The following is a 14,787-nucleotide window of genomic DNA, read 5'->3' as shown; positions in this document are numbered from 1 at the left end:
ATTAGTTTTATTAGATAAATATGCTGTGTGCTCTTTTTTTTTCTTTTTATACCTGCTGTCTTCTTGTAAAACTTAAAATTAAGTCTCTCTCTCTCTTTTCTTTTTGAATTGTGCATAACTTTATCTCTGTTCACCAGTCTTCTTCAGCACACGGCTTAATTTCTGTTGTTCTGTGAACTTAAACATTTAGCATTGCTTTACCCCACTGTGATGCTAACCCTACTCTTTGCAGGATAATGAGAAAGAACCAACGAAGGAAGGGTCATTACTACTGGCACCTGGTGCTAAGAAAGTCTTGCAGGATATGGGCACCTTGGTTGGCCACAGGCGATTTTCCGATATCCGGATAATTGCGCAAGATGGTTGCGTCATCCCTGCACATCGGGCAATCTTGCTCACCCGATGTCCTGCTGTTGAGAAGGTTAGAGTGCTTGCATTGCTGGCTCTACAGCACTTTTGTTAGAGTAGTACTAGTTATCAGATAAATAGGGCTACTGTTTCATGCAGTGTTATTTTGTAAACCACAATTGTCACTTATAATTCTATCTTTCTCCAAAAAGCACTGACAGGAAAATGTTGTAGCAGCACTGTTAGGAACAAAAAGGGGGCCTTTTTTTATAAGTTTTTGTTTGTTTATTTATATGTTTACTTTGTTTTGCAAAAGCATTATCATTGCACAGAACTTTCAAAGCTTTGTAGTGCCCTAAGAACCTTTGAGCAGGATGGTTGAAAACTGTAGAGTGGGCCTCATCCCACTATTTGAACAGCACTTCTTTGCCAGCAGGGTAGAAGCATTTCATAGGGCAGTGGAGTCTTGAATGGGCTGTTCTTTTCAGGTCACTGTCATGAAAGTACCGCCTTTACACAGACTATTTTGCAGGTCAAAACAGGTGGAAGTCAATTAAATCGAGTTTGAGCCTGTTTGCCAGTAGCTCCCAACTGGGTTTATGCAAAATGTATGTGGGCAATGCAAACAATAGTAACTGGCGATCAAGACAGGCCACTTATTTTTAGATGTTCTATCAAACTGGTCGCTTCTTTTCATCAACTGCCATGTTCAGTGCTTCGAGAAATTAGGTTAATTTGCTCCAGAAGCTAACTAAAATGTCATCTGGAAGTTTTCAAAGGTCAAGTCCCACGTGTTCATGAAACCAAACGTAGTGAATGCCAAGCCACCACTCCTGTGATATGGTCTTTTACTGAACTGACTTGGCTGCCTCAGAAATGCTTGCAAAGTGATATGCTCTGGAGCATGAAGTGTCATTGCCATAACGTGCCTTAAAGGGACACTGAAGGCAAGTGCTAAGTGGATGTGGACTGTTAAATACCATCGCAGAAACCTCGCAACGCTTGTTTCGTGCCAAGAAAATACTTAGTTTACGAGAAAATTGCATCTTGAGGGTCCGAATGCCTTTTTCGAAATTCAAATCTACCGCCACCCAACCGGGGGAGTGGTGACGTTGCATACGCCATCACCATCCTTTGCTGCCGTTGGTGAATAAAACGGCGCCCAACAGACGGCGTTACTGAGCCAAGACAGAGTGATGGATTCGCCACTGCAACTGCTTTTTGCTCAAGTGGCGTAGACCGTTCAGGCATCCCACAACATCACATGGAAGTTGAATGCTCTGCTATTTTGCAGTTTGTGCGAGTTTTGCTAGCCAGCAAAACCAGCGCAGCACAACACGATAACGAAACTACTGAAACGCGAAAGCATGGGCGTCGCCGAGTCGAGCGAAAACAAAACCTTTCGACTGTCATTGTAAAGGGTAATTTCAATGAGTTCTCTTTTCTAAGGATGAAATAGAGCCTCAACAACTAGCATTAATCTCATCTTATAATACAATGCAAGGATGTTTTTTGCAACAAGTGGTTGAGTACTAGTGACAGAATTTAACTGAGGGGTGCTTTCGTCATCAGGCAAGTATTTGAATGTCTCAATGGAGTCTCTAACCATGTCCAGCATTTATCTCAGTCTCAATTATTAAGAATCTGTTCGCGGCAATATTGGCACCTAAGAGATTCTCGAGCACTAATCTATCACTTTATCTTGACTTAATATTTGCCTTTAGTGTCCCTTTAAGTTAACTGTGAGTTTCATGTAGTTTTACACCTTTGTTCACAGAAAAAACATGCAATTCCTTATTTGCACTCTTAGCTGATCTGCAACCTTGTTTAATTTGTCATTTCTGGCTCCAAACTACACTATTGCGCCAACAGGTGACGCTTAACACACTTCTTTAATATGTCACAAACATAGGGCACTAATGTGCCATTGGCTGGCAACAAGATGGAAAATAAAAAGGGTCTCTTGGTTGAAGGTGATAGCATGGCACCCCTGCCATAGTGGCTTGGGGACTCTGCTGTGCCTGTCCATTGCCAAGATCAGGGTCATGGGCTTTATACTTGGCATAGCAGCAGCAATTCTGTCTATTGAATACAACGCAGGCAGTTCTGAAGGCAGCTCACTATCAGCTGCCCCATGTGTCAACAGGTTAAAAATCTTGCTTTCAAACAAATGGTTTCACGTAATACAGATTCATTTGCATTTGCATTACTGAGTTGTTTTGTGCATTGAGTTCTATGCAGTCTTACAGAACGATGACGGTTTAAATCATGCGAAAAATTGTGGGCAACGAAGTTTGAATTTTCAAGCTCTTACGTTAATCTATAATGAAAAACGTTCAAGGCATTGTGCAGTGCGGATACACACCTGCAAGTATTTGTGCCATTTGCTGACCCTTGAAATTGTCTTGCCGCAGGAAGTCTCTCGTCAGGGAGACAGAGTGCCACTGTTGGACTGGACTTCGAAGTCCAAGGCCTGCGTTCTGGCATTCCTTCACTATATTTACTCTGGTGCTCTCGACCTTGACGACGATGACAGACGTCTTCATCTTGAGCTCAGGGGCATTGCTTTCAGGTGGTGTTTCATTCTTTATGTCTTGCTACATTTATGATATGGCAGAGTGCCGCTAGTATGTCGTCTGCTCTTGCACTTTCCTGGTTGTTACCGAGCAGGAATCTGGCCACTCCTTGTTCACTCCTTATGGGAGTCTTTTGTATCGCTGTATTCTTAATTGTAGCGTTTCCAAGCGTATTATCTGGCCACTATTGTCAATGTGGTTGGCATCTTCGCTTCAACTGCACGGGTCTTGACCTTACTGTGTTTAGTGGTGTGAGAGCATGAAAACACCTTTCTTTTTTAAATCCAGAAATGCCTTTGTCCACATGTTTTGGAGCAGTGCCTGGCTTGCTGTGTTTGCAATGTCTAAAAGCACTCGGCTCTGGCTTAAAAAATTGTTTGCATAATTTTACCACAGTGTATAAAAGAAGGCATGTATTCATTAATAGAGAAACTAATGCACGATTCCTACTTGGTTTACTCTACCCATTTCCCTTCCAATGTCCACTGTAAAGCAACTCTGGCTGCAGGGTGTTGGAGCCGGAAGCCGTGTGTGTGTTTATGTACGTGCATGCACATGCACATTCATAGTTTCTTGCAAACACTTATTACAGAGTTTAGAACTTCTTTGTGTTATATATGAGCTCAGAGAAACCACATTATATATGCTCTCCGCAGTGACAAATGTTACAGACTGACAGCATATTTGTTCAGACATGTTTCAGAAAATTTTCGTTTGTAGCATATATTTTACTACCCATCTGGGTTCCTGGCTTTTTGCGAGGACAGGTGACTCAGTTTGTTGGGGCTTTATAGGCAAGTGCACACTCAAATCACTTTTCACTGTGTTTACCTTACTTGACATGAAATATAAAGCATAGCGAAGTACAATCAGTAGGTAGTAAGGATTAACACAAAATGCAGCTTCAGGCTGCCACGCATATATTTCCAGATCTAATTTTACATGTTCAATTGTGGTTTGTTGATGCACCTGGTTTCACTGTCCTGTGTATATAATTCGTAACATAAGTGATAATTCGTTCATTCTCTTTGGTCTGTTTAGGTACAGCATGGCAGAGCTTTGTGAGGAATTGAAAGACCGCTACTTCAAAAATGAGTGTGAACAAGATGATGCCAGTGACCAAGAGGCTGATACTAGTCTGGACGAAATCATTTCGTCTTTCTGGGAGGATGGTGATAACCATGATGACCACAGAGAAGAGTCTGTAAATGTTGACAGTGATAATGTTGAGTCATTAGAAGAGGTTTGTGATTTCTTGTCAAGTCAGCGTCCACAAAAAATCGAAGGTGAGACCATCGAAGCTGCTGTTCACGTGCCAAGAAATGAGTGCAATGGTCCACATTTAGCATGCTTTTACTGTACTATTGTATTTTCTCATATAAGGCCTGCCCTTGTACATCGGCTCAACCCAAGTTGCAATAGAGGCAAAAATTTTGATGAAGAAAAGTTTCACCCGAGTGCTATCACTTCAGGACATGCAGCTGAGTGAGCAACAGTTAAAGTGATAAAGACTACTGCACTGTAGATGTTCCATTAGTCAGTCACTAGTGATCCTGTATTCACTGTAGCACTTGCAGTGGAGTATGCAGTGTCGGCTGGTAGCTGTAAGCATAGAAGGGTCTTGTGTAAGTGTAGCTGGTCTTATGTAAGTAGCACTGAGCTCATGTACTGACATCAGCAACTCAATCTTCATCCATTTAACAAAACAACATAGTGCTAGTGCTTTGACTGGTAAAAGACAGCACTTGTTTGTTGTGGTGTGGTGGCTTTTCTGTAGAAGCACTTTAACTTGCCGGTTCTAATTAGTCATGCCTGTTACCTGTTAACCCCCTAACTGGAAAGGTAAGAATTATTGCACGAATAACTTTTTGGCTGCTTTATTTTCCCTTTATTTGTGTCAAATGAAAGTGAAGTAATTTGAAAATGGTTGAAAGCAATATAAGGAAATATGGGACATCAAATTTCACTCAGCAGCAAGATAATAGCTAAAATGTTTAAATAAAAGCCCATGTTCGAAATAGATTTGGTAATTGGCAAAGATACAATATTGAATGGAAAGCATAATAAAAAAATTAGAAACTTATCAAGGTTAAGCCCAGTGGATGCTTCGCATCCACTGGGCTTAACCTTAGCGTATCCTTTGCGTTTGGAGGCATCTTGACCGCATACACGCCCGGCGCAAAGACGCTGGCACGGTTGCGGGCACAGATCACATGATGTGACGTCACGTGATGACGTCACACCGGCTGCAGATGGGGCCTCATATCGCGCCGTCGGACGTCGCCCGGTGGAGGCCTCCACGCTTCGGTTCGCGCCGTCGCGCACGACGCGGCGGCGGCGCCACCATCGCTGCATCACGTGATATGTGACGTCACGCCAGGGTCAATGGTGGGCCACCGCCGGGAGGCGAACGACGGCGTGATATGAGGCCCCATCTGCAGCCGGTGTGACGTCATCATGTGACGTCATGTCACGTGACCCCACTTCAGGGTCAATGGTGGCCACCGCCGGGCGTCGCGCGAAGGCCTGAAACCTACGTTAATATGCTTCGCATGAAACACGTATTGCGAGAACAGCTGACCAGGGCTTTTTGCATGGAGTACTGCTTTTCTGTTAAGTTCAAACACTTTTCGGAAAATTGGGGGTGAAGAATGCTGCATATTTTTGGTGTCCCTCAATATTTGCATGATACTGAATGTTAGAGGCCCAACTGTTTGCAAGTCTTTCCTTCCATTATATTTGCTGCCATGTATATTTTTGTGAATATGATAGTTGTTAGCTGGAATTCTTCTGTGTGTATTTTGTTTACTATGCATTACTTGAGGAAGTTTATTTATTTAACAATAAACCTAAAGGCCCTCTAAGGAGGATATTACATGCATTTAAAGTGCATTTAAAGAATGGGAACATGAGCACTATCCGCATGTATTTGGTTTCCTACACTGTTATGCATGCGTGGCTTCTGAAAACTTTTCCAAGGTGCTGATTACCGCAAGAACTCAAGAGAGCACTCCAGTGAGACACTGCTGGTGCTGCCGCCAGCTCAGGCAAGTCTGGAACAGACAGCCCAGCTGACATCGAGGTCTTCGCTAGAGCAGAGCAGCACAGAGACCCCGCAGCAGGTTCATAGACGGCCGGGAACTCCTTTCTCTGCACCTGCCCTCACTAGCCCTATTCAATCCGAAGATGAGCATGCGTGGACAGACCGCAGTGAGAGCCACCACCGCATCGAGGACCATCATGACGACTTCGGGGGTGAGGAGATGGACCACCTCGAGGATGGCATGGCTTCAGCCCATGATGACAGCGACAGCAGCTCAGAGGAGCTCTTCGGTGAATCCAATGATTCGGCTGCAAGCATTGGCAACAGCACAGATGCAGAAGAGGACGTAGAAGACCAAGGAAGGGTGCCCTCTCGGCAGGAGGCAAAGCAGGACAGCAGGGAGGATGAGCCCATGGTGCAGGATGACTCGCAAGGAAGTGGAGAGAAGTGCAAAGACACGGATGACGTGTGGGACTGTGTCTGGGATGGCTTTGATGATGGTGCACAGCAGGACCCAGCTCCTCCGGAGCGCCGTGCCTCCTCTGCTTCGAGATGGGACAGCCAATTGCCTGCTGCTGCCAAAGTGCCGAACGCCGAAGAGGTTCCTCAGGAGATGCTCGACTCCTTCTTTTTCGAGGAGCAGGGAGGTAAGGCCATTTACTTGGTCGCCAGTTTCCTTCTGTCTTTGCAATTCAAATTTTAGCCTTTCGAGTCCTGTGCTTTAGAGGGGCTTCTAGTTGTTCTGTACCACTTGTGTTAGTCAGGCATGCATTATGCACTTTCCAACAACTGATACAGTCGACGACCAATAATTTAGACTCCATGAGGAACGTAGATAAGTGTGAACTATCGAATGCCCGAAGAAAAAAAAAACGAATGTATCCAAAAACGATCACATTATTTACAATTTAAGGCCCCTGTGCACGGAGCAAGTGATCAATGCATTGCTGTATACACTTCCACTTCCACCCGCTGTGGTTGCTTAGTGGCTATGGTCTTGGGCATCGAAGCACGAGGTCGCGGGATCATATCCCGGCCACGGCGGCCACATTTTGGTGGGGGGGGGGGGGGGGAAATGCGAAAACACCTGTGTACTTAGATTCAGGTGCACATTAAAGAACCACATGTGGTTAAAATTTCCGGAGTCCCCCACTACGGCGTGCCTCATAATCAGAAAGTGTCTTTGGCATGTAAAATACCATAATTTCATTTTTTTTTAACTTCCGCTTATGTGGAACCAATTCCACCTGTATTTCTGCCAGTTTTTAGTTTCGCTGATGCAAGGAGTGCAAGGACTGGAGTCAAATGCGCATGTGGAAGGCTCCGGAGCACACGGCACATCAGCATCCGAGTCAGAGTTGTAGTTTGACGGTGGGAGAACTTGCTCATTCATTTCGGCATTGTTCAGTTTGCCACACGACAAAACCGCACTGTCGACGGCTGCAAAGTCTTCAAATCTAACGGTGGCAGGAATCGGCACACCGTAGCCTAGCAGGTCATCAATGATGTCCACATTTGAGCTCGTTGTGGTAAGCAATAGTTCAGCCTCTTCACTTGCAGAGTCGAGCTCATTCGGACTGCGAGGGCACCATTACTTCACGAGAAAGACTTCTTGGAGCCAGCAGACCGCTGCCTGGAACGCAAACTAAACAAACAAGCACAGCGTGGCAGACTCAACAAACAGAACGCCAATAGCGGGCCATGCACGGGGGTACGGAAAAGAATGTGATGATCGCGATGTTGATGCGATCTCACAATTCAGGCAAAGCCTCCAAGATCGGCAGTTGCAGTTAAATCTCAGAGGCGTAGAGCAGCGACCAAGGCAAGGCCTCAGGGATTACCTTATAGCGTGTAATCTCTGAGGCCATACTTGATGTCTTGTCGAGGTTGCCAGAGGAGATAATAGCGGCAGAGTTGGCATACACTGCATGCAGCCACGGATTGAGTCCAGATAATCGAATGTAGAGCTGGCAGCTGTCCGAAATATCGGTCGTCTTTATGCATTAAGTCTACGAGAGCCATTGGTGGTGCCACGAAGCTGTCCGAATTACTAAGCATGTTCGGATTATCAGTGTCTGATTTAATGGTCTGCGACTGTAGTACTGAGCTTTATAGTATTACAATATCATTTATTTGGCATAACTTGACAACATTTATGGTAAATTTAAGCGGCTAATTATAGTTGTGAATTTGCTGTGCAAATGCATTCATTATGTGAGTAAATGCGGCAAGATTGCTCCAAGACTAGTGAGTGCAATGTGTCACTCACCCTGCACTTTTGTTTGTCACCTCTCTTCTGGGCAATTCATGTGTGCAGATAATGGAGTAACACCCGCTGGTCTGGAACACACGCCTGGGTCCATCACTCGATATCCTGGAGCATCGAGCCATGCCTTCACACCAGTGACGCCTCAGCCGGACTATAGAGCCATGCACACCCCAGAGCTGCGAGACCAGCTTCAGCGATTTGGTGTGCGCAAGTTGCCACGGAAACAAGCTGTGAACGTACTCAGCCGCATATACGACGAGACTCACCCGTGTACGTAATTTTTGCTGCATTAGAGATCTTAAAAGAATACCAACATGAGCAGTTCATACTTTCTTATTTTTAGAACATTGCACATCCAATCCCTAATTATGAGTAATTGTGCAGATCCTCCTATGAGCAATAACTGAATGATACAGCTCTTTCTTTTAACCAATGTATTTCCACATTTACAAAGTGCCAAACAGAGTGTGGAGGACAGCTGCATGACTTGCGAGATGGGCACAAGACTCAGTGTGGCTTGAGATCGCTCATAGTAAGGTAATGTAGTTAACATCACTCCTGCCAGCATTTCTCACAAGTGTTACTCATACGTTGTGATGCTGCTTTTAGTGTCTGGCTTCTAGAAACTGAAGTCACTCAGTAGAACACACACACTCAAGAAACAAAAAAAGATGGGTTGTGTTTGCAAATCCTGCATCTTGGCTGATGGTGAGCAGGGACACGCTTATCCATACAAAGTGGAAAAAAAAGTAATCTAAGCCAAAAACTTTAGTAGGTGTGCCACTAATAAAGTTAGACAATGTATTTCCACATTTACAAAGTGCCAAACAGAGTCTGGAGGACAGTTGCATGACTTGCGAGATGGGCACAAGACTCAGTGTGGCTTGAGATCGCTCATAGTAAGCTAATGTGGTTAACATCACTCCTGCCAGCATTTCTCACAAGTGTTACTCATATGTTGTGATGCTGCTTTTAGTGTCTGGCTTCTAGAAACTGAAGTCACTCAGTAGAACACACTCAAGAAACAAAAAAAGATGGGTTGTGTTTGCGAATCCTGCATCTTGGCTCATGGTGAGCAGGGACACGCTTATCCATACAAAGTGAAAAAAAAGTCATCTAAGCCTTAAACTTTAGTAGGTGTGCCACTAATAAAGTTAGACTATGTTCTGCTACTGTGTGACAGATTGCCCAAATATACCAGTGCATTCTTTAGAAATTAATAGCATGAATTTTGGCAAATCGTATAAAAAGTTGAGAACCTAAAAACCTGCTCTCAACGGTCAGTGAAACCAAAGTTCCGCATTTTAGATTTTACGCTCAATGAATTCTGTTGAATCCAGTGCACTGACTGCCAAATGAGAACACTCCTTTGTGTCATAGGCATTTAGTTGAGAATGCTTCAACTACGGCTTCCTGCTAAACCCTTTATTGATGAGTTGCCTACAGGCAACATGCCAAAAAATATTTTTTTTTCTTGTCGAGTTTCAATATTGAGTAAGAAGTTTCTGGCTAAATGGCTTCGACCAACACTGAATGACAGGCAGCAAGCATCATTTGTTGGTTTAGAGCAGGAACACTGGACGAGAAAGAAGCAATTTGGCATGGGACTCACTGTCTTTTGAAAGCAAGATCAGAGGAGACAGGCCGATGCAATACGTCCAGCTGCAGTTTTGTCACACGTGATGTAAAGCAAATAAAATGTACACCTATGGTTCACATATGATGAGACCTGTTTATACAAATTGAAAGCGAAGCCCTAGGGGGCTTGGGGTGAAGCACACTTCCTGGTTCTTGCCAGGGGTTTTCCCCCTATATTGCTAAAAAAAATGTCTGCAAAAATATTTTTTTTTTGTTGAGTTTTCTTATTGATGTGTTTTGCACAATGAGATAGAAAATAAACATTATTTTTCTGGGTACCTATATGTGTCGTCCTTAAAGGGTTAAAGTAGGTATCAGCACATAAATGCACTTTTTCTTCAATTATCTTTCGCAGTGGTTCCTGAAACACCCGTAAGGATCACGTTCCCAAGGCAGGGTATGAGTACAGGTGATGATAGAAACTATAGAAGCGAACAGCTGTTGAGAAGTGGCCGACCTGAGCAATTCTCCGGGAGTGCCAGTGTTAACGAAGAACCCTCCCACTACAGTGTGTCGTCAAGGTAACCTTAAAGGCTGCCCAGGGCAGTCAAACTTTTTGTGACATGTTTGTATGAATTATATAATAGTGTTACTTGTATATTGTTAAGGACCTGCTTGTAGGAATAATAAAATATATTTGTTTACATTGCTTGTGATGCATTATGCATGGCTACTCACTTTCACATGCATTACAGTGACATCACCCAGTGCATCTCAAAACTTGCTGATCCATGGAGGGGATAAACTCTGCACCATGAAACAATACCATGTTGTCACAGATAGATAGTCGGACCAAACTTGTCCGAGGCCAGTGAAATTAAGTCTGTGCAATGGCACGTGTTCCCCTTACTGGAGAGTTTGAACACCTCACAAGCACTGCACTTTTGCATGACTGATGCCCCACTGTAAGCACTTATGTGTGTGTTAAATAGAACCAATGCCACACTGTAGCAGCACATCTGGAAATGGCATTGGAACCGGTCAGATTCACATTCTTAGAAAAAGAAACTCCTCCCCCAAAAAGTAATGGCAAGCATAAGAATGTCCTAAATAATTTAAGAAAATGCTTGTTTCTGTGAGCTGGTTTTGGCACCCATGAGGTAGAATTGTCATGATACATCGACTTGCAATTGCTGCAGCTGCCTCACATGAGCACAGCCAAAACAAACGTGCACAGCACTTTATATGAGCAATGTCTTTATACAGACTCTTATTGCTGCGGTGTTAGCAAATTTTGCTTGGCGCCATGACATAAGAATGTCAATATACTAGCAATGTACTAGCGCAGTGGCAAATCAGTTCTGCACTATTTTGCAAGGTGGAGGAAGTGTCATGAAAGGGAGCATTGTCATCCACCTGAATGTAGCACAAAGCTACAAAGGAATCCCGTGTGGGTTGAAAGTGCCTGTTGAAGCATAGCCCAACAATTGCCAAGGAATATTACCAATTCACAGTGACTACAGTACTTTAGTTTAAAGGCCTGTAAAGTCCCAGAGATCAAGGAGGAATGTCAAGTTAAGGAGTGTTTCCAAAAGGGCAATTACACATTCCCCAAAGCATTCAATAAGTATAGGTCAGTAATTAATGATGCACATTGGCATTATATCCTTTCTTCCAGGTTTTGCTCTTCTTGTGTAGTGGCACCAGCACACATTTTTATTGTTTGTACGGCACGCTATAACCCTATCAGTCTGTCTAACCAGTCAATTAGTGAATCTGTCAATCGGTCATTTCTTGGTCATCGGTTTGACAAAGTTGATTCCTGTCACAATCGCTTCATAACCATACCTGTCCGTGCAATACCAGAGGTATACTGGGCATCTTCGATTATCCGTACCCGACAGTCCCGGACTGCCTGAAGCAGCACTTTCGGGCAATGAGCATTCTATATGCAGCATCTCAGACAGTCCAGGACTGTCAAGGATGGATAATCGAAGAGGCCCACCATCTTGATAGCAAAGCACCTGTGCCAGCAGCTATTACATTTGTTTCCTTCTAAAAGCTTAAACCAGGTACGTATCACTTTCGTGCTGCAAATTTCTCGCTAGTACTGGTATTGCAAGTGTTTATGCACTAATCTCGGTGTCGGTACCTTTTGTTATGCTACAATAGCAGATTCCTTTACATGGCTATATTTACTTTTAGCTGAGGGACGAGGCTTTCGGGCATATCCGGTGTCAATCAAGTTTACCACTACTGCAGTAGAAATAAACGTTAATTTGCAAATCCTTGCTTCTGGCTCTTTTTAACTTGCAAGGAGCAGTGGTGAAGATGGGAGCTCCAGTGGTAGTGACAGTGATATCAAAGAACAGCTGAGACGCTTCTTTGAGAGGAATACAGAACTGTCAGAGAGCATCTTAATGTACGAGGTGAGCATGGTCCACACAACCTCTTGCAACAAGACATTGATTTTGGCACATCTTTCTTCAAAAATTTGTAACATGCAATCGTGGATGTGTTCTTGCCTATTTTCAGCCTATTGACTTCCAAATGCTTCGTCTAAATCTCAAGCAAGCCAATATCAGGATATCTTCTAAGAGCCTGATAAACTATCTGGATGAGCAAGTGAGCATCATTGCACATAAGCTTATTCTTGCGCCGTTTTAATGTCCTTTAATGCCAGGGTCCCCAATTAAGGCAATTTGGAATGTAATATTGCTCTTCTGAACTGAAATGGGAGCGTAAAATTTTCATTCTCTATGGCAGAAGTATTGCATGTATGCGACAAGAAAATTGATATCGTTAGCAATAGTATTCCTTACCTCCTGTATACAGGTGTATACAATCATCCCTATCACTTGCATTAGTACCCCTCTTACAGAGGCAAACTGACGTCAATACTACTATGCATGCTGCTTTTCTGTGCTGGAAAGCTTTTTATCTTCCTTATGCTTATCTAACCTTTCCAACCCACCCCCTGCCAAAATGACGTGCATGACTGAACAGAGGGACACCTGGAGAAGTACAATGTTGTGATTATAATTTCCTGCTATAATCAAACATTTCACTTCCCCTACGCTTTACTTGGTGCTTTCCCATGTTTAGTAATTGTACGAAAAAGCTTTAGCTTGGGGCCAGCTCTGATTTCCGAATTCAAATGCATGTAAATTGCAAAAACTCTCGCTAGGCAAACTCCAAACCAATTTTAATAAATTTGTTGCATTTAAACCAATTCACTTTAAGTGGTTGTTGGTAGTGAACTTAAGCATTTCAATGCTTAATTAAGATCGAATTCTCCAACCACAGAAATTCTGAAATCTGCACCAAATTAGATACTGTATTGCAATTTAGTAACTGCTTTTATTATAGCACCTAAGCAGACAAGTACAACATGAACATGGTTTACTGAATGCTTACATGGCGTCAGTACTTTGTTTTGCATGTCTTAATCACAAATGATCGCTATATTAGGTGCCTTACCCCTGTATTCAGAAATGTGCTTTAGCTTGAAGCCACTACTTGAGTCCTGCACAAGATAACGCCCGACGTGATCACACCCAGAATGCTCAGTGTTTCCCTAGGTGCGTTGGTGTTTGGCTTTATTTTATGCCGGACTCGACCAAGCCATGGCACATTTTGTGACACGAGGGTGTGGCAGCTTATTTTTTTGCCCCTTGGTAGTTTCCAACTTGATGCTTCCATTCTTCCGATTTCGTTTCTTATTCTGCAATAAAATTGACGATGCAAATCAAGCTGCCAAGATTTAACTTTTTTTCCCTAGAAATTTGTGGAGTTGCTGCCAGCCAAGAGTTTCTGTGCTTCATGCGTATTTGGATCTGAGGGGAAAGCTGCATGCAATGAACCCATGTCACACTAACTGTTGCAGTGCATCACATTCACCATGCCTCGCTCTGAAAAGCAGCAGGCAATGCAGAGGCGGCGACAGGAAAACTTCAGGCGTAGGGTGCTTGGCAAGTGCAGTTCCAACACTGCACAGGGTGGCCTGCCATAGAGGCAAAGGGGACAAACACGTGGACATGTCCTCACACTGGCTCAGTTCTTTCCCCACCAAGATGCCACCAAGATGCAATGGGCCAAGTCAGCGAGCTATTGGCCATTTTGTACCAGCTGCACAAGAGCCATGCGGCAAAATATATGCTCCTTTCTTCATATCCACTGCTGTTTGTCCTGGATTGGCATGCCTGGTAGTAGTGGCAAGTTGTGGTTTAGCAACCTTTGCCGAGTAGCGTACTTGTTTACTTGAGCGCAATTGCAATGGAAACCTACCACTACATGTGGAACCTTAAAAAAATATTGTGTGGTTTGCACTGGCTGCAGTTAATAATATACAGTCAAATCTTGTTACAACAAAGTTTCACCCAACATGAAAATACCTTTGTTATAAGCACATATTCGTTGCTAATGCCAGCGAGAAAACGTAATTCACTTAGTTATATTCCTGTTCTTCATATTGAAGTTTGGCTATCTTGTAGAACCTGCATCCTTTTTGTGTAATAAATTTATGGAATAAGTTAGCAGTTGCACGCAACCAGACAGGTATGCTGATGCAAGGCAGCCGATGTGGTGTAATTACTGGTAGCAACCCCATGACATTAAACAGTGCTCTGCTCTGGCCTAAAGGGGTTTTTGGCCTGCACAACTTAGCAGAACCCTCTCCACAGATCCTTTAGAGCAGATAAATTTGCAAAACAACAAAAGGCAGTTTAAGTGTTCTGGCACAAACACTCGTCACTTCTTGTGCCATTAAGACAAGTACACTACACTTCTGTTAATCCTACTCGTTAATTCAATCCTGACCGAAGGTCCTGGCTGATGCTCGTGCGTTTCTACGGGCCTTAACTTTCATTATTTCGATCCTAAAATTGGCCTTTTTGAACATTTTGAACTTGACCAGCCATGCCCATAAAGATTTTTCAAGCAACTGTAGCTGACAATGTTTGATTAAAGTATTT

At 43.5% G+C, this 14,787-nt stretch overlaps 1 protein-coding gene across 6 annotated transcripts in view; it reads left to right on the top strand.

The window, feature by feature from the left end:
• mus312 (mutagen-sensitive 312) overlaps window positions 1–13,986 on the top strand; it is a 43,302-nt gene extending 29,316 nt beyond the window's left edge. For 5 of the 6 annotated variants that reach the window (XM_065430070.2, XM_065430072.2, XM_065430071.2 and 2 more), the window contains exons 11-19: window positions 233–421; window positions 2,763–2,920; window positions 3,966–4,210; window positions 5,904–6,614; window positions 8,285–8,506; window positions 10,230–10,395; window positions 12,132–12,243; window positions 12,350–12,439; window positions 13,701–13,986. In XM_065430070.2, the coding sequence (XP_065286142.2) occupies window positions 233–421; window positions 2,763–2,920; window positions 3,966–4,210; window positions 5,904–6,614; window positions 8,285–8,506; window positions 10,230–10,395; window positions 12,132–12,243; window positions 12,350–12,439; window positions 13,701–13,826 (2,019 nt within the window). In that variant the 3' untranslated portion in view covers window positions 13,827–13,986. The remainder of the gene's footprint in view (window positions 1–232; window positions 422–2,762; window positions 2,921–3,965; window positions 4,211–5,903; window positions 6,615–8,284; window positions 8,507–10,229; window positions 10,396–12,131; window positions 12,244–12,349; window positions 12,440–13,700) is intronic. The other variant, XM_065430076.2, reaches the window with a different exon arrangement.
• The last annotated feature ends 801 nt before the right edge of the window (window positions 13,987–14,787 follow it).

The sequence above is a fragment of the Dermacentor albipictus genome, chromosome 3 (assembly GCF_038994185.2).
Source record: "Dermacentor albipictus isolate Rhodes 1998 colony chromosome 3, USDA_Dalb.pri_finalv2, whole genome shotgun sequence".
NCBI classification, from domain to species: domain Eukaryota; kingdom Metazoa; phylum Arthropoda; class Arachnida; order Ixodida; family Ixodidae; genus Dermacentor; species Dermacentor albipictus.
The sequence above is the reverse complement of the archived record's forward strand: the minus strand, read 5'-3'. Positions and strand labels throughout refer to the sequence as shown.